Here is a 19767-nt window from a genome sequence, read left to right on the forward strand (position 1 = left end):
TTGCAAAACTTTCCTAGTACCCTTTGTACTAGTAAAAACTGTTGCACTACTTTTCTTAAACTGAATCTTGTCTCTACAAAATAGATTTGTTCTATCTATGATTCTGGCTAAGCTGATAAAAATTTCCCCCAAAAGGAGAGTTTGTGCTTCTACCTTTAACAGGACTCGGACTTCTAATCATGGATTTTGGAGACCATTGCTTTATCCAGAAGGCCACAGAGGCTCAGTGGGAGAAGAAACACAAATAAACTGAAACTATAAACAAATACAGTATTGGTGACACACCCACTTCAAGCAAAAAGGCCACATGGTTACAAAGATGTATCACCTAACAGATTCTTGCATGTGGATCCTGTATAAAAACTCTAAAACAATCACTTTGAATGCTATTGCAATAAAGGCTTCACAATATTTAGGAAGTTAAAAAATTATTTTTAAGATATTTATCCATTGATTCATTAAACGCAGGAAATATTGTTTTTGAGGAGCCACTTAGCAGGTGATCCACCATCTGGGTTAACACTTGAAGAAAGTGATGAACTCACTAGATATAAATGGCATAACTATTGATGGTCCTTTTCAAATTGCTGACAAATTGAATAAATCTTTTGCATCTACATTCATGCATGAAGACGCTTTTAGGGATAAGAGTCCAAAAGTACACCAAATTATAATTGTCAGCTGAATGATTTTGTGAAAACTGAGATAGAAGAGGAATTTTTGAAGCTAAAAATAAATAAAGCAGTTGTGGTTAATAGAACATATTCATTGTGTTAAAATAAGTAGCAAAAAAGTTAAGCAAACTTTTGAAAATAATGATGCAACTATTCTTAAATTCATGTTAGGTTCCCTAAGGGATAGAAATTAATATTAGTAATGCCAAATGATGCAACAAAGCAAGCTTATATAACAACAAAAAAAAAAAAAAAAAAAAACACCCTGAAATTCCCATATCACTTGTTTCTCCATCCCTTCTGATCGATTGTCTAGTTCTTCCTAGAATTTATTCTAACTATCCACTTAAACAACACCAGATGGAAGTTTTCTCCACCAGTCAATTAAAGTCTGGCCGAAGGCAAACTTCTACACATCTATCCTACAACCATCATTCCTCAACTGGAATCACCACTCTACATTCTATCTTTCTTGTTTCTTTCTTTAATTTTTTACATTCTGTGTATTACTGTTTACGTTGTTTGTATACTCTCATGTTTCATTTTTTTTAAATGATCCTTAATAATAGCTGTGTTGCGTGGTGTAGTATTATGGTATGTAGTAGTAGATTAGATATTATTGTGATCTGTAAAATTCAGAAATCTGATAATGACCGTCCAGCATTGCCAGATATGAAAGTTTGTAATGTATTGAATCTTCTGAATTGATTACAATTATATAAAGATTGTTCATTTGTTTGTATTATCTACATGGCGGAAAAAAAAACAAAGAAGCAAACCCAGGTTAATTCTCATCTTTCTTCTAATATAGGGTGAAGTTTTCACTTCTTTAGGAGTTTTTAATGTTATCACTAAAGTATTGCTTAAGAACTTTTGTAAAAAATTATAATAAGGACTGCTAGATTATGAAGGTTACTTTGTTACAAGTAGTTTTATAACCTTGATACTTTTACAAGAAGCCATTTTAGTATCTCTAGGTACAACACTGTGTTTCTTGTCAACAGTGCTTACTTCCAAGAGGCATGGTGTTGTGTCTGAAAGACATTTAACACTTTATAGGTGAGTGAATTTCATATAGTTTGTATTTTGGATAGCAAACTAGTTTGTGGTCTTTACTTCATTTTCAGTTTATACGAGTGATGCTACATTGCTAAATATAGTTACTGGTTTAATTTTTGGGAACCAATTTAACAAATGCTGTTGCATGTTGATTATAAGTTCTTATTTGATAGTCAAGTGGCATGTTATCACAGAATTAAATGAATAACTAAATCAGTATACTTTGCTACATATAAAAATAAATTTAATGAAATATAAAATACACCATGTGCCATGATCCCAACATAAGAGTTAATTTCCAGCAGAAACAGCACAAAAAAGGGTAATGGAGACAGACTACACAAACAGACACTTATGGATTTTTTGAGAAAATGCCCAAAAGTTTAATACTAGCTCTAGAAAAATAATCACTGACCATTAACTATGGCAAAAAGGTAAGTCTAGGTGACTTTATAGCACAGACTAGGTGACTTTTATAGCACAAACTCAGCATTGGTTATGACAATTAATGGAATATTACATCTTATTGGTTGAAGGGTATTTACTGTTCCTTCTCAAATAGCATGTTAAGAATCAGTTGAAGGGATTTTCGAAGGAATTTATCCAAGACTGGCTTCACGTTGTTGTTTATGGAAGTTTTATTTTTCATTAAGGTCCTTTTACAGTGAATATTGTGGTTATCTTTGTCACAAATATGGTTGACTCTTTTGACTTTGTAGATCTTTTCAGGTTTAGTATTTCAGAGTTGGACGAGTCCTGTCCTGTGGAGAACTTGCTCAGATTACGCACCTGAGAGGGCATAAATTCAAATGGAGAAAAGACAGTTGTAGAATAGATGTGCGGAAATTTGCCTTTAGCCAGTGGGTGGTTGATTGCTGGAACAAACTTCTATCTGTTGTTGTGGAAGTTAACATCTTAAAAAAATTCAAAGCAGCCCTACTAGACAAACTTTTGGAGTGAATGGCTGGGTGAAATGGGAATGTTTTTTTTATTTTTTTATTTTATTTTGGATGATACTGTATGAGCTTACTTTCTTGCATCATATGCCTCTACTAATGTTAATTCCACCCAGATTATTCCCATATGATGGAGTTAAAGTAGCCTGGAATTGCACAATTAGCTGCCTTGGAGTTTTAGTGTAGTTGTTAGCATTAGCATTAGTAGAGGCATATGAAGCAAGAAAGCAAGCTTATTCAGCATCAGCCAAAAAAAAAAAAAAAAAACCACTACTCCCATTTCACCCCTCCGTTCGTTCGAAATACCTGTCCAGCTGAGCCTTAAATTTATTTAGGCTATCAACTTCAACAACAAGCGATGGGAGTCTATTCCACAAACCAACTGCCCGCTGGCTAAAGGCAAATTTCCGCACATCTATCCGACATCCGTCCTTCCTCAATTTGAATTTATGCCCTCTCAGGTGATTATTCTGAGCAAGAGGAAGAATCCCATCGGCATTGAGCATGCTCAAGCCATTCAAAGCCTTATACACCTCTATCAGATCACCTCGCCGATGCCTAGTCTCCAGGCTCTGTAATTTGCAAAACTTAAGCCTTTCTTCGTAAGAGCAACCCTTTGTTCCATTCACTAATCTTGTTGCCCTTCTCTGTACTCGTTCCAGCAGCTCTACATCCTTCTTGAAATGAGGCCTCCAGACCTGTATACAGTACTCAAGGTGTGGCCTGACCAATGCCTTATACAAGGGAATAATCACATCCTTATCCCTGCTAGAAAAATTCCTGTATATCATTGACAAGACACCATGAGCTACTCTTGCAGCTCATCTGCACTTCTCAGAGAACTTCATATCTGCCTGCACAATTACCCCCAGGTCCTTTTCATTCTCTACCACTGTCAGCGTAGTACCACAGAGTTGATACGTTGATCTGGGGTTACTGTTTCCCATATGTAGTACTTTACATTTGTCAATGTTAAACTTCATTTGCCACCTCTCAGCCCATCTGCTCAACCTTTCCAGATCCTGTTGCAGCAGCATAGTATCAGTAGTGTCCTTAACAACCCTGCCAACCTTGGTATCGTCTGCAAACTTGGACATTAAGCCTGATACACCATCATCAATATCATTTATAAATATAGAAAACAACAATGGACCCAACACTGAACCCTGAGGAACTCCACTAATAACATTAGTCCACGCTGAGCAGTGTCCATTGATTACCACTCTCTGTCTTCTGCCACTCAACCATCCCTTTATCCATAGCAGCAATTTGCCTCCAATGCCACACTTCTCCCATTTGTGCAGCAGTCTTCCATGCGCAACAGTATCAAAAGCCTTTCTAAGATCCAAATATATAATATCAAAGTTATTCCCTGCATCCAGTTCTTTTGTGTCTACATCATAGTATCCAATCAAATTGGTCAGACAAGACCTGCCCTTAACAAAACCATGCTGTGTCTGAGCTATAACTGAATTCTTGTCCAGATGATCCTGCAGTGCTTCTTTAACCAGTGCCTCCATTAATTTTCCTGGAACTGAAGTTAAAATAACAGGTCTATAATTACTTGTGTCAGCCTTTGATCCCCCTTTGTGAATTGGGGTTACATTTGCACATCTCCAGTCCATGGGTACCTCCCCTGAGTCCAAAGAAGCTCTCATAATTATGGCTAGGGGTTTGCTTACTTCCTTTGCTGCCTCCTTTAATATAACTGGATAGATCCCATCCACCCCTGGTGCCTTTTTTATGTTTATCCTCAGCAATTTCTCCTCCACTTTCCTCTCAGTTATTAGAAAATAATCTAGCTCACTGCCAATGTTTACTTCACCTACGTTTTGAGGAAACAGAATTATTAGAAGAGAAGAGGAATAGAGGATGGATGAAAGTCATGGGGCAAGAATATTATATTCTTGGTCAGACAAGATATCCACTTAAGAAACTCATGCTCTGTCCAAAGTATAATTGCAGCCTTTACATCATCCTGCATTACTTCTTTAATCAGTGACTCTATTATTTTCCCTGGAACAAAAGTAAAAATAACAGGTCTGTAATTACTTGTGTCAGTCTTTAATCCCCTTTATGAATTGTGGATCATAAAAGGGATTAAAGAGTGACACATTTGCACATCTGCAGTCTGTGGGAGCTTCCCTGAATCCAAGGATGTGCTCATAATTATGGCTGAGTGTTTGCTTACTTCCTTTGCTGCTTACTTTAATATAATTGGATAGGTGCGATCCACTCCGAGTGCCCTTCTTGTGTTTAATTTAAGAAAACCATTTAGCCCTTGTTAGAGCTTCATAAACTTCTGATATCCACTTCCCTAGAGAATTTCTCATGTGTGAATGTAGATGCAAAATACTCATTCAGATTTTCAGCAACCCAAGTAGGATTATCAACGGTCAGACATTCGATATCAAGTAGACCAATTTGATTCATTCCATTCCCTCCAGTATTTACCTAAGTAGCCATTGCTGTTTTTCTTTGCCAAAGATTTGTCTTAATCTGCCCTCACTTGCCTAACCTCCTTTGTGACTTAATTACAGACTAGTTGATATTTCATATAGGCTTCTGTGTCACCTGTTAATTTATTTGCATCTGATGCAATTTTTCTCTGTCAAACATCTCAGTTCATCTGAAATCTATTTAGGCCTGTACCTTGAAGAGTATTTCTTAGTTGGTAAGAAAAACCTAATAGCTTCTATGATTATTTCTTTGAATGCTTCTCATTTAGAATTTGCTGATGGTAACAACATCAGTTCCACTGTATAGAATATAAAAACTGTCTGACACCACTGTAGCATGTCGTCACCTTTATAAAATAATTTTGATATCATATACAGTCAGTCCTCGTATAACACTTCCATGTTACTGTTGCACATGGAAAACTACTGTACAAATTGGAGTAGTATGACATTAAAGACAGATTGCTACTATTCATAAAGGGATGGTTGAGTGGGAGAAGACAGAGAGTGGTAATCGATGGACACTGCTCTTCGTGGACTAATGTTGTTAGTGGAATTCCCCCAGGGTTCGATTTTTGGTCCATTGTCATTTTCTGTATTTATTAATGATATTGATGAAGGATATCAGGCTTAGTGTCCAAGTTTACAGACAATACAAAGATTGGTGGAACCGACTTCCATCACTTGTTGTTGAAGTTGATAGCCTAAACAAATTTAAGGCTCAACTGGACAGGTATTTCGAGCGAACGGAGGGGTGAAATGGGAGTGGTGTGTTTTTTTTTTTTTTTTTTGGCTGATGCTGAATAAGCTTGCTTTCTTGCATCATATGCCTCTACTAATGCTAATGCTAAAACGTGTTTACACTACACGAATTCGATCATACACGATTTATAAATAGGGGAACGATATCTTGTATAACACAAACCGAATTTGCTTATGCACGATTCGCCTTTGTGTTTACAAGAAATGTCAGTCAAATGCGATCACCCCAACTGAACGCAACACGATAGGAATGAGGAGAAGATTCTGAAAATGTATTTGTTTTTTATATCAGTGAAGGGGAAACACATTTCACCATAATAACGTAAAAACCAACACAATTCCAGCTATCGGTATAATTGCAAATGCAATTAGATCGAGTTTACTACCAGTTTATAACGGATTCCATTAGCAGGAACACAACTGGAAATTGTTTTTATTGTTTTATGGTAGTAACCCCTAGAAATGTCCTTTAGTAAAATGTGAGGTGTTAATCTCTGCCTTTACGGTGTTGTTTATATAGTTGCTACACGCACGCAGCTTTGTTTATGTGTATCAAGCGTGCCTCCTCATTGTGTAATTGTGCTTTATTCCCTAAAAATGAGTAAAATACTTAAAAGGTTCATGAAAAGGAAGCGTCCTGGTGAAGACACTGCAGATTCAGAGAGAAAAAGAAAAGCAATATCGATAAACAGAGGCGGACTGGGTCAAAAATTCTTACCTGGGAAAATTTGTAGTGGCCTCATAACTAGTGTTTATGGCCAAAATCACACCAGCCTCCAGCCCACTGGGGTTTCCCCGGGAAGGCTTATGGCCAGTCCGCCTCTGTCAATAGAGAAAAAAATATGAAATTGTGAAACGCTTTGAGCGAAATGAAAGACCATGTGATATTGCACGTGCTACAGACCCAAATGAGGCAACTCTGAGAATTACAAAGAATGCAGAGAAAATAAAAACAACTTTCATAGCAGGAACAACTCAAAGTGTAATTAAAATCCATTAGATTAAGACACAAAGAATTGGAAGAGATGGAACGGCTGTCATCTGTTTGGATAAAAAATCAAACAAAAAACAAGTTTGCTTACGATAGAAGCAAAGGCATTAGCAGCATTTTATTACTTAATAATCGTAATAAAATACATAAGTATTTTATTACCATTATTTATTGTGTTTTGGTTACAAATGTGTGTTCAATCTTGGGTGGTCGGCACATAACCCTATTTTTCCCATAGGGCCTGTTGTTTATATTGCACGATTTTGCATTGCACGAGGGTTTCTAGGAACGCAACTATCGTGCTATACGAGGACTGACTGTACTTGGATTTTTGGAAAGCTTTTGTTACTGTTGCACATGGAAAACTACTATACAAATTGGAGTAGTATGGCATTAAAGACAGATTGCTACTATTCATAAAGGGATGGTTGAGTGGGAGAAGACAGAGAGTGGTAATCAATGGACACTGCTCTTCGTGGACTAATGTTGTTAGTGGAATTCCCCCAGGGTTCGATTTTTGGTCCATTGTCATTTTCTGTATTTATTAATGATATTGATGAAGGTATATCAGGCTTAGTGTCCAAGTTTACAGACAATACAAAGATTGGCAGGATCGCTAATGACCCTAATGACAGTATGCTGTCATTAGGGTCATTAACGTCATAACATATTAATTGTGTCACTTATTAATTAAGTCTACAGCAGTAGCTCGTGGTGTCTTGCCAATGATATACAGGAATTTTTCTAGCAGGGATAAGAAAGTGATTATCCCCTTGTATAAGGCAATGGTCTGGCCACACGATGAGTAGCATATACAGGCCTGGAGACCTAAATGAGGCCTCCAGGCCTGTATGTGATATATGATAGTAAGAGATGTAGAGTTGCTGGAACTAGTACAGAGAAGGGCAATGAGATTGGTGAATTGAACAAAGCTCTGGGTTGCTCTTATGAAGAAAGGCTTAAGTTCTGCAAATTGCAGTACTTAAGGGATGACACTACAAATTGCAGTGTTTGGAGACTACGCACCTGCAAGGCGATCTGATTGAGGTGTATAAGGTCTTGAATGGTTTGAGCAAGCTTAATGCTGATGAGATTGTTCTGTTTGCCCAGATTAGTCTCCTAAGGGGACATATGTTCAAATTGAGGAAAGACAATTGTATAATAGATGTGCGGAAATTTGCACTTAGCCAGTAGGTGGTTAATTGCTGGAACAAACTTCCATCTGTTGTAGAAGTTGACAGCTTATATAATTTCAAGGCAGAACTAGATGGAATGGATGGACGAAATGGGAAGGGTTTTTTTTTTTTTTTTTTTTTGGCTGATGCTGTATAAGGTTGCATTAGCATTAGTACAGGCATCATATGCCTCTACTACATATGCCACTGACGTGTGATTTACATAATGAAGTAAATCCAATATGAGTACACTGTTGATCACTTCTACCCAGTGGTTCTTTTATCTACAGATAATAGAACTTGTCATTTTTGATGGAAAAGGCACATGACACAGCTTGTAAATTTGGCATTTTAAAAGCCCTGGATGGCATCAGCTTTAGAGATCCCTTGGTCTGATAACATTAGCCAACAAAAAATATTTTTTGTCATACCTCTGCAATGAAAATATGTGATTCTTGAGTTAATAATCATGCTGATTTCGAAAATCACCATAAAATGTCTCCATCACACCTGCATCAAAAGATGTACCAACGTTTAATGTTAAAATAAAGGATATATACATATAATTCAAGTTATACAAGTTAAAAAAAAATTATACGTTCTCTACAACTCATTTAACAAATAGTCATATTTCAATAATATATGTTATGTTATTGTTGTTATTTGATTTTTAGGAGCATTAGCAACTAAGGCCATATTGCTCCATGCATATGCAGTGGTCATTCCCTGACCTTTCCGCATCACGGGCTTGAACCCCAGTCTAATCAAGAAGCGTGTGCTACGTACAGCTGCTCCTGCCCACCTGGCTACGCCCAATAATATACAATCGGCATAACTGTCCTTAGAAATGTTTGCTATTAAGGGATTTTCTCTTGTTTTTCTGCTTACTCTCCCTCACAAGGAAGCAGCAGTAATACTGCTGGTTCTTACAGGATCTCGGCAACTTTGGTACCACTTTTCCATTCTGGAAATATCTTGATGAAACCACTCCTTGTTCATCACTTACATCTCCCAGATTTTTGGGAAAAAATTCGAGATGGGAATGAAGAAAATAATTTTCCGTGACATTCGACAACCCATGTTTTTGTAGCACTCAAGTAAATTAGACCCCAACATTTCATAGTTTTCTTCTTTCCTGTTATCCAAAAAAACCATGTACTACCACCTTAAATGATCGCCAAGCTGCCAATTCAACCTCATTTAACTAGGTTTCATCGTCTTTCTGGAGTTTCCTAATTTTGGGTCCTAAAAATTCCTTGAAGTTTGGCATATTAAATTAGGAAACACACTTCTCAGGTATGCAGATCTGTTACCTTCTTTATCTAGTCCCTTCACAAAATTTTTGATCAGTCCAATTTTGATGTGGAAGAAGAACCTTGTTTCATTCCACTAAAGCAGGGATGTCAAACTCATTTGGGCTGCGGGCCATTTCCCATATTTGTGTACCTCACTCAGGCCACACACTACCTACAAACCTTGCTATTGCTAAACCTAAAGACTTTTTTTTTTTAATTGCTCAGTTGTTGCTTGTTGCTGATTAATACTTGCAGCTGAGTGAGGATGCACTAATAACTAATTGAAAGGAAATAAAAGTCTGAATAAACAACAGAACGAATAATGAAAAGCAAGTTTATTCCAGATAATACAATATTTCAACGAGGCAATATACATGAAATTAGGTAATCTAGGCCTTTTTGCCAGACACTTGACTCTGTTTGCTTCCAACCAGCTTCTTGAGTCTTGGAGTCAAAGGTTGAGAAGACACAACCCTCATTATGGACGAAAGAGTGGTATCAGTTAGTCTTGATCTGTGGGCTGTTTTGTTAGCTTACATATGCGTAAACTGTTGTTCACATAAATATGTGCTCCCAAAGTAACAGAATTTGTGCGGCAAACTTTCTTATCTCTGGGTATTTTTGCCTTAAATATGAGTAGATTTTTGGGATCCCAATTTCTCAGTATTTCTCTTTTAAAATTGAGTCATTCTGCAGATCAATTACTTCCATTTGTGTGGAAATGGGAGCTCTTTTGACATTAAAAGAAAAAGGATCCGTGAGAAGATAAAAATCTTCTTGGTGCTCCTTGAAATCTTTAAAACGCCTGTCAAATTTGTCTTTAATCTTTTCTATTCTGTTACAATATTTTGAAAAGGTATAACTTTGGCTCTGATTTTTCAGCTATTCACATATAGAAAAAGCAGCGGGTACACACAAAAGATGTTTTATTTTATGTGAAAACATCTATGGCGACACAGGTATAAATATCGTGTAGTGAAAAGTATGGACTCTCACAATACCACAATGCAGTGATATTGGCAACAGTGGCTTTGGGAAGCTATGACTGCTTGTCGATTGGGTAGTGGAGCATGACGGGTGACTGTAAAATGAGAGGATTGTCATCTGCTGACAGGTGTGTGTGTGTGTGTGTGTGTGTGTGTGTGTGTGTGTGTGTGTGTGTGTGTGTGTGTGTGTGTGTGTGTGTGTGTGTGTGTGTGTGTGCGCGCTGCACATGCAGCCATGCTGGCAGCTACCTTACAAGCTGTGACATCAACTGATTGTCACCTTTCACCCATCAGACCACTGCTTTCTGACTGGCAGAAGAGGCCACTGTGCATACAGTGGCCCCTTCTGCCGGCCAATTGTCTATTACCCTGTCCACTGCCCATCATCAGCAGTGTTTGAATGGTGCCCTATGAGATATAGGATGGCATCATCAGTGATTACTCTCACTGCTGCTTGGAGCCACATATGGTGAGGATGTGGTGAATGCAGTGACCCTAGAGCAGTGGTTTTCAACCAGGGTGCCACGTAATTTGAATTTAAGTTACTTAAACTTATTTTATTTCAATTTATATATTTATTTCATTATAAAAAAGTGTGCGGTATTTTTTTAATTTTGTGGTGATCTATAATTGATGTTTATTTAGTACTTGTGTATATAATTTGTATTATGAATTGTAATTTTGTTTATAGTTATATTACTGTAATAACTATCATAAAATGTATTTTTTTAATATTTCTCTCTCTCTCTCTCTCTCTCTCTCTCTCTCTCTCTCTCTCTCTCTCTCTCTCTCTCTCTCTCACACACACACACACACACACACACACACACACACACACACACACACACACACACACACACAATCGAATCTAACAGACAGGAAATTGAGTAGGGGTACCGTTATTGAAGAAAGGTCTCAAACCACTGCCCTAGAGTCATTGTTGAATGCCAAACTGCATGCTCAGCTGGTGCTATGTTATGATGTGGAGTGGAGATCGATAAGTTTTGATAGTCAGTTGTTGTTAGTGTATATCAATGACAATCTGACCGCTATGTCATCAGGATTCTGAAACTTGTCACTTTCCCATTTTTTATTGGGATGCCTGTGCCATTTTCCAGCAGGACAACATCTGAACACGTTTTAGCATTAGCATTAGTAGAGGCATTTGATGCAAGAAAGCAAGCTTATGCAGCATCAGCCAAAAAAAAAAAAAAAAAAAAAAAAACCCACTTCCACTTCACCCCTCTGTTCGTTCAAAATATCTGTCCAGCTGAGCCTTAAACTTATTTAGGCTATCAACCTCCACCACAAGGGATGGCAGTCTGTTCCACCAACCAACCACCCGCTGGCTAAAGGCAAATTTCCGCACGTCTATCCTACATCTGTCTTTCCTCAATTTGAATTTATGCCCTCTCAGGTGATTTTTCTGAGTTAGAGGAAGAATCCCATCAGCATTGAGCATGCTTAAACCATTCAAGGCTTTATACACCTCTATCAGATCACCTCGCTGGTGCCTAGTCTCCAGACACTGTAATTTGCAAAACTTAAGCCTTTCCTCGTAAGAGCACCCCTTTGTTCCATTCACTAATCTTGTTGCCCTTCTCTGTACTCGTTCCAGCAGCTCTACATCCTTCTTGAAATGAGGCCTCCAGACCTGTATACAGTACTCTAGGTGTGGCCTGACCATTGCCTTATACAATGGAATAATCATCTCCTTATCCCTGCTGGAAAAATTCCTGTATATCATTGACAATACTCCATGAGCTACTCTTGCAGCCCGTCTGCACTGCTCAGAGAACTTCATATCTGCCTGCACAATCACCCCCAAGTCCCTTTCATTCTCTACCACTGTCAGTGTAGTACCACAGGGTTGATACGTTGCCCTGGGGTTGCTGTTTCCCATGTGTAGTACTTTACATTTGTCAATGTTAAACTTCATTTGCCACCTCTCAGCCCATCTGCTCAACCTTTCCAGATCCTGTTGCAGCAGTGTAGTGTCAGTAGTGTCCTTGACAACCCTGCCAACCTTTGTATCTTGGACATTAAGCTTGATATACCATCATCAATATCATTTATAAATACAGAAAACAATAATGGACCCAACACTGAGCCCTGAGGGACTCCACTAATAACATTAGTCCACGATGAGCAGTGTCCATTGATTACCACTCTCTGTCTTCTCCCACTCAACCATCCCTTTATCCATAGCAGCAATTTGCCTCCAATGTCACACTGCTCCAATTTGTGTAGCAGTCTTCCATGTGCAACAGTATCAAAAGCCTTTCTAAGATCCAAGTATATAATATCAAAGTTATTCCCTGCATCCAGTTCTTTTGTGACTGCATCATAGTATCCAATCAAGTTGGTCAGGCAAGACTTCCCCTTAACAAAACCATGCTGTGTCTGAGCTATAACTGAAGTCTTGACTAAATGATCCTGCAGTGCTTCTTTAACCAGTGCCTCCATTAATTTTCCTGGAACAGAAGTTAAGCTCACAGGTCTATAGTTACTTGTGTCAGCCTTTGATCCTCCTTTGTGAATTGGGGTCACATTTGCACATTTCCAGTCTATGGGTACCTCCCCTGAATCCAAGGAAGCTCTCATAATTATGGCTAAGGGTTTGCTTACTTCCTTTGCTGCCTCCTTTAATATAACTGGATAGATCCCATCCACCCCGGGTGCCTTTCTTGGGTTTATCTTCAACAGTTTCTCCTCCACTTTACTCCCAGTTATTTCAAGATTCTGTAGCTTACTGCTAGAGTTGAATACACCTCTGGCATTCCCCTTGCTGAATAACTCCTCATGTGTGAATGTCGATGCAAAATATTCATTTAGTTTGTTAGCTACCTGAGCAGGATCATCAACAGTTGACCCATCAATATCAAGTGGACCAATCTGATTCATCCCCTTCCTTCTAGAGTTTACATAAGTAAAGAACTCTTTGCTATTTTTCTTTGCATCCCTTGCCAAGGATTTCTCGTAATCTGCCTTCGCCTGCCTAACCTCCTTTGTAACTTGGTTGCATATCAACTTGTATCTATCATAGGCTTCTGTGTCATGTGTTAATTTGTAAGTATCCCATGCATTTTTCTTCTCTGCCATATGCCTCATTAGTTCATCTGACATCCATTTTGGCCTAAACCTTGAACAATATTTCTTAGTTGGTATGTAAAGCCTAGTAGCTTCCAAGATATGTTCTTTGAATGCTTCCCATTTTGAATTTGCTGTTGGTAACATCATCAGTTGGTCCCACTGTATAGAATTTAAATACTGTCTCAGTCCATCGTAGTCGCCTTTACGGAAGCAATAACCCTTCCCTTTACCCCTAATGGTAGTTACCTCTTTCAGTAAATCCCACTTCAGCACACTGTGATCACTGCCACCTAGTGGTTCATTTATCTGCAGATTCTTAATGCATGAAGAATCACTGCTGATAATCAAATCAAGAGTATTACTCCCTCTAGTTGCCTCCTGAACATGCTGATGTAGAACAATCATCCAATAAATCCACAAAAGCCCTGCTAGTGTGTGAGTAACCAGCCCCCAAATTCCAGTCAATATCTGGGAAATTAAAATCTCCCATTATAAGACTCTCTGATTTACTGGCCCACTCTTATTTCCCTGTACAGTTCCTTATTATACTCATCAGAGTCATTAGGCCTATAGCACACTCCTACTCTCAATTTTGATCTCCCAATGCTTATGTCACACCAAACTGACTCAACACTGCACTGTCCAGCGATGTCGACTGGCTTCACTTCCTTGGATTTTATGTTTCTTAACTAATAGCATAACCCCTCCCCCCTTCCTATCCTGTCTATCCTTTCTGTAGACGTTGTACTCCCCAAATTGCAGTTCTGCATCCCTTATATCTGTGTGACACCACGTCTCTGATATCCCAACAATATCTGCCTTTGATGTTTTGAGCAATACCTCTAATTCATCAAATTTATTTACTAAACTCCTAGCATTGGTGTACACGCAAGTATACCTGCACCTGTTTCTATTCTTAGCTACCCTAACTCAACCCATGTGTTTATTTGTACTGCAATGGCTCCCAGCAGTCTCTGAAATACCATGCATCTTGTTTTTGAGGCTTCTGCTCATTCTAATAGAAGCAGTGCAAGAATCTCTTTCACCTCTGCCAGTGGCTACTGTCAATCTATTGGTCTTTGTCTCCCCCCAAGCTAGCAGTTTTCGACCCACCTAACACTGCCTCGATAGCATCAGCAAAAATTCTTGCACCCTTTCTATTTAAGTGTATCCCACTTATTTATTGGGATTTTTTATTGGGATGCCTGTGCCATTTTCCAGCAGGACAACATCTGAACACGTACTACAGTGGTTCCCTCTGAGAGTCTTCATGGTTTAGATATGCTTTCTTGGCCAGTCAGGTTCTCGTATTTTTTCCACATTACACACATGGGCCATGATTGGACACCATCTGCTGAGCCACGTGCAGCCAGCACAGACCCTCGATGTGCTGCAGGACCAGGTGCAAGAGACTTGGTTGAAAATGCCACAGGAAGCTATTTGACATGTGCACAACTGAGTGCCAAGATGCTTAACTCAGTGTATCTACAACTGTGGTGGATTTATATCATATTGATCTGTCCATTGTAAGCATCATTTTGCATCATTAAATATGTTAAAGCACACATTAGCATTGGCAACTTTTACATCATGTGTTCCTTAACTCATAGGCAGTCATTAATCTAAGTATCTTCTCTGTATCAAAACTGCAGTACCTTCAGTGTCACAGAGAAGAATATAGACAAATGTTTATTTTCAGTGTATTGGGTAGGGGTGCTGACCTGTCAATTGTAATTACCATGGAAAAATTGAGAAAGCCAGCAAGGTAAAAGCAGATAACCTGAAATTAAATTAGATTAACATAAAAATAATAATGATAATAATGATGGTACGTAAAGTAGTGGGTACTAGGGCTTTAACTACTTCTTCAAAGGGTCAGCAACCAAAACCGTAGGAGCAACTGCAATAAGCAGAATCTCTGTTTCTGTTATGATGTATATGTGTGAAATGTATACATCATAGTGGACTCAACAGAGACCAAAAGGAAGGAATAAAATTCAAACATAAATAAATATAAATATATAAGTATAAAATAGAGATAAAAAGCTAAAATAATGCCAATTAAATCTAGCTATAGGAAAAATGAATGAAAGTTTGAATTCAAAAATAAGGCAAAATACAGTATAAAATTTAAACTAAGTAAATTTAGATGATGGAATAAAGCCAGGTTAATGCCAACTTACTGTTTGCTTAGACCGGAATCGGTCAAGTTAGCTGCATGTAGTGATTACATAGCAACATCAGAGACCCAAAGGAGAAAGTCAATAGTTCTCTATGAAGAAGTAGATTAGAGTATAAGTGGAGGAATGCTGACCACATCAGATGTATTAACAATGGAAAAATTAAATAGGTACCTATAAAATAAAAGTAAATTAAAATAAAAATACATATAGTACTTAATGTTATAGATCCAATGATTTTAACTTCGTCATCAAGGGTCATCAGCCAAAAAGCTTGCTACGTATATTTCATATCGGAAACAGAGGCCTTGCTTCTTGCTATATTTCCATTGGTTTTGGCTGCTGATCCTTGATGATGAAGTTAATTCATTGGATCGATAGTATTAAGTAATATATGTATTTTTATTTAATTTTATTTTAATGTACTTTTATTTTACAGCTACCTATTTAATTTTTCCATTGTTAATACATCTGATGTGGTCAGCATTCCTCCACTTATACTCTGATCTATTTATCTATATTCCATTATGGTCAATGGGTATTTCTGCTATTACTTGCAGTGCCCCTTGCCCATAATCCATACCAAATTTTTAATTATCATTCTTTTCAAGCTGGAACTATTCCGTACAACTACTTGTTATTCATACAATATGTGTGTGTGTGTGTGTGTGTGTGTGTGTGTGTGTGTGTGTGTGTGTGTGTGTGTGTGTGTGTGTATGTATATATATATATTATTTTTTTTTTTTAATAGATGAAATGTATGAAATATTGTCATCTTTACCAGAATCAGTAGTAGTGTATAGTTGTCCAAATTGTTCATTTGAGAGTTATCCTCGTTGGCAGTCTGCTGTTTATGACAAGTTGAATTCAGGATTTGGTTTTTTGTTATCTTCGTTATTTAACTTGAAAAGTGCAAAGCATCTGATTAAAGCAAAGGTAAGATTAGAACTATTTTATATATTTCTTTTGAAAGTTAATTTTTAGCATTTAACAGTTATTTATTTAATAATAAACATTTAATTATTTTTGAAAGTTACTTATTATCATTTAATAGTTAATTATTTAATAATAAACATTTAATTATTTTTTATTGTTTTTATGTTTTTAATTAAACATTTAATTAAAAACATTTCCTTGTATTAAAGAAGTTAATACAAGGAAATGTTTTTTCTTCTTTTTCTCATTTATTGATTTTGAAAATGAATTAATATGTGGTCATGTTTAATTTTTTTAACTTCCTATATTAACCATTTGCAGTTCTGGAATTAGTTTTGCTATTTTCCCTGCAATCTCTCTCTCTCTCTCTCTCTCTCTCTCTCTCTCTCTCTCTCTCTCTCTCTCTCTCTCTCTCCAAATACGGAGGATGCGGAAAGGTCAGGGAATGACCACCGCATATCCCGGAGCAATATGGCCTTAGTTGTTAATGTTCCTAAAAACCAAATAACAACATAACATAACTCTCTCACTCACTCACTCATTCATTCTCTCTCTCTCTCTCTCTCTCACTCACTCACTCACTCACTCACACACACACACACACACACACACGGGGGGGGGGTACTCACAATCCAAAGATCAACAATTATTTATTTTTCAGCCAGCATTTCATTTAAGTTATTCAATAAAAACTGCTGTAGATGTTTTAAATATTATTTATTTATTGCGATTTTAGTGTATTCTTGAAACATGCTCTAAACTGTTTCTTTACTCCCACTCATAGCATTTCTTGATACCTACACTGGTGTTCAAAGAAAGTGCATCACTCCTTAAAATTGCAATTGTCATCCGAATAACGTAAGTATATGGCAATATTTCTTACAGATAAGATTGACACATGTAGGTGATGATTTAATATTGCATCAGCTGTATAAGCATGCTCTACAAGAGTTGCAGTCATTCCTTGCTAGTGTCAGGATGGCGAGTTACGTGCAGTTGACACCACGAAGAAAGAGTGCTATTGTTGCTTTACATGAGGAAGGATGTTCTTCCCATCATATTGCTTATGGAGTGTCTTGTAATCAGTCGACAGTGAATAGATTTCTTTCCAAACTCAAGAATACTGCTTCTGCTGATAGGAAAAAAGGAACCGGATGCAAACGGGTCTCTATGCAAACAGGACTGTGTTTTGAAGCACTTATGCCTTTGATCTGTCCATTGCCTTAAAACTTATGCCTTAAAAACCACAAAGCTTCTTCATCTGAGCTGAAAAGAGAATAGGAAGAACATACAGGAGTGGTAGCAAGTGCAGTAACAGTCAGAAGATGCCTCTTCAAAAATGGACTTGTAACCCATCATTCTAAGAAGCTCATACAAAAATGAAAAAGGCTCAATTAATTTGGTGTAAGGAGCCTGTCAAATGGACCCCCGAGCAGTGGAAGTCAGTTATTTTCTTGGATGAGAAGAAATTCAACCTGCATGGCTCTGATGGGAGACAAACGATTCACCATAGATGTGGCGAAGAATACCATCTAGACTGTATGGTGTCTACAGTGAAATTCTTGATACCTACACTCTACTCTACCAGCCAAAATGATATGGGGGTGCATTTCGTATCACAGAGTGGGTCACGTGCAGTTTATAAAAGATTCTGTAAATGCCAATGGATACCTGGCTGTATTGGAAAGCAAATTGCTGCCAACCATTAGACCATTTCAACCTCCCAAGTAACTACATCTTCTTTCAGGATGACTCTGCTCCTTGTCATTGGGCAAAAAGTGTAAGTAGGCACTTCTGTAGTTACTTTAGCTTCATTTCTGCATTAGAGGTTTGACAGTAATGTGTTTTCATTTGTTACAGGTGAAAAAATAGTTGGAAGGATGGTCCATTACAACTGTTAGCTGGCCAGGAAACAGCCTGGACCTGCCTATAGAAAACTGTTGGCATTTGGCATCATGTGGAATGTGCAGTTGCCAGAAAGAAACCAAAGACCCTTCGTGAACTTCAGGAAGCCATAATTCGTGTTTGGAACCATGAGCTATCAAGGTCAATGCCTCGCAGCAGCACGCCATCGAGGTCAATGCCTCGATGGTGTGCTGCTGTCATCAAGGCCAGAGGTGGTTCAACTAAATATTAGTCTGCACCTGGTGAACTTTTCATTTTGTTTTCCATTTAAAATGAGAAACTGAAGCAAACTGATGGCTTCTGATAACATTTCAGCCATAATTGTCGTGTTTACCAAAACTGTTGTATAAATGTTGCAAATGCTCATTTTGGAATATTTTGAGAGCATCTGTAAAATATTATTTAGCTTTGCCTTAACTATTAATAAACATCTTTTGTTTATATTTCTATTTGTGATGCTAGTCATTAATGTAACCTACCATCCCGAAAAAGGGTTAGAAATGCGAAATTCCTAGATGATGCACTTTCTTTGAACACCAGGGTACATTTGTAGTCTTTTTCTTATTTGGAGTCTCGTCTTTCATCACAAAATAAGGATGGACATTTAACCCATCTTCTGCATCTGAATGTGATAGCTGTTGTTTTAGAAAGAATGTTCTTATTTTCAACATCTCTTACTAGCTAACAGGTGACTTTCAAAACTGCTATTGGTAAAGGTTCTTTTGAGATAAATCTACTACCTTCATCAAGAAGAAACTGTTTACAACCAAGAACTTCTTGAAAGCAGAAAAATAGCTTCCTCCACCACTTCGCTGATTTCTGACTGAATGAGTAACTAGCACAATAATGATCAGCAGTGTGTAGAGAGCAGACTGTTTCAGTAGTGCAAATTGCAACTTCTGGAAACTAGGCACCTGTGAGGAGACCTGATAGAAATCTTTTAGGCCTTAAATGGATTTGGTAAATTAAATGCTGATGGTATCCTAACTCATTCCTCAAATGACATACATAAGAGGATATAAATTTAAATTGTGAAAGGATGGTTGCAAGATAGATGTGTGAAAAGTTGCTTTCAGCCAGGAAGTGAATGAGTGATTGATTGATTGTTGAAAGCAAATTTCCATCTGGTTTTGTGGATGTGAGTAGTTTGAATTAATTTATGAAAGAATTAGACACTAATTAATAAAGGGGATGGTCAGATGGTCAAAAAATATAAATAAATATTATTATTTTATTTTATTTTATTTATTTATATTTTTTCAACTGATGATATATAAGCATGCTTCCTTGCATCAT

The 19767-nt window shown here is 37.5% G+C and overlaps 1 protein-coding gene across 1 annotated transcript in view; it reads left to right on the forward strand.

Annotated features, from left to right (window-relative positions):
- LOC150080133 (uncharacterized) overlaps positions 1 to 19767 on the forward strand; it is a 348537-nt gene that overhangs the window by 305051 nt on the left and 23719 nt on the right. Inside the window, exon 17 of the mRNA XM_090380622.1 lies at positions 16382 to 16566. Within this exon, the coding sequence (XP_090236748.1) occupies positions 16382 to 16566 (185 nt within the window). The remainder of the gene's footprint in view (positions 1 to 16381; positions 16567 to 19767) is intronic.

Source organism: Mastigoproctus giganteus, chromosome 9 (assembly GCF_048544385.1).
Source record: "Mastigoproctus giganteus isolate SK-2022 chromosome 9, ASM4854438v1, whole genome shotgun sequence".
Classification (NCBI taxonomy): Eukaryota; Metazoa; Arthropoda; class Arachnida; order Uropygi; family Thelyphonidae; genus Mastigoproctus; species Mastigoproctus giganteus.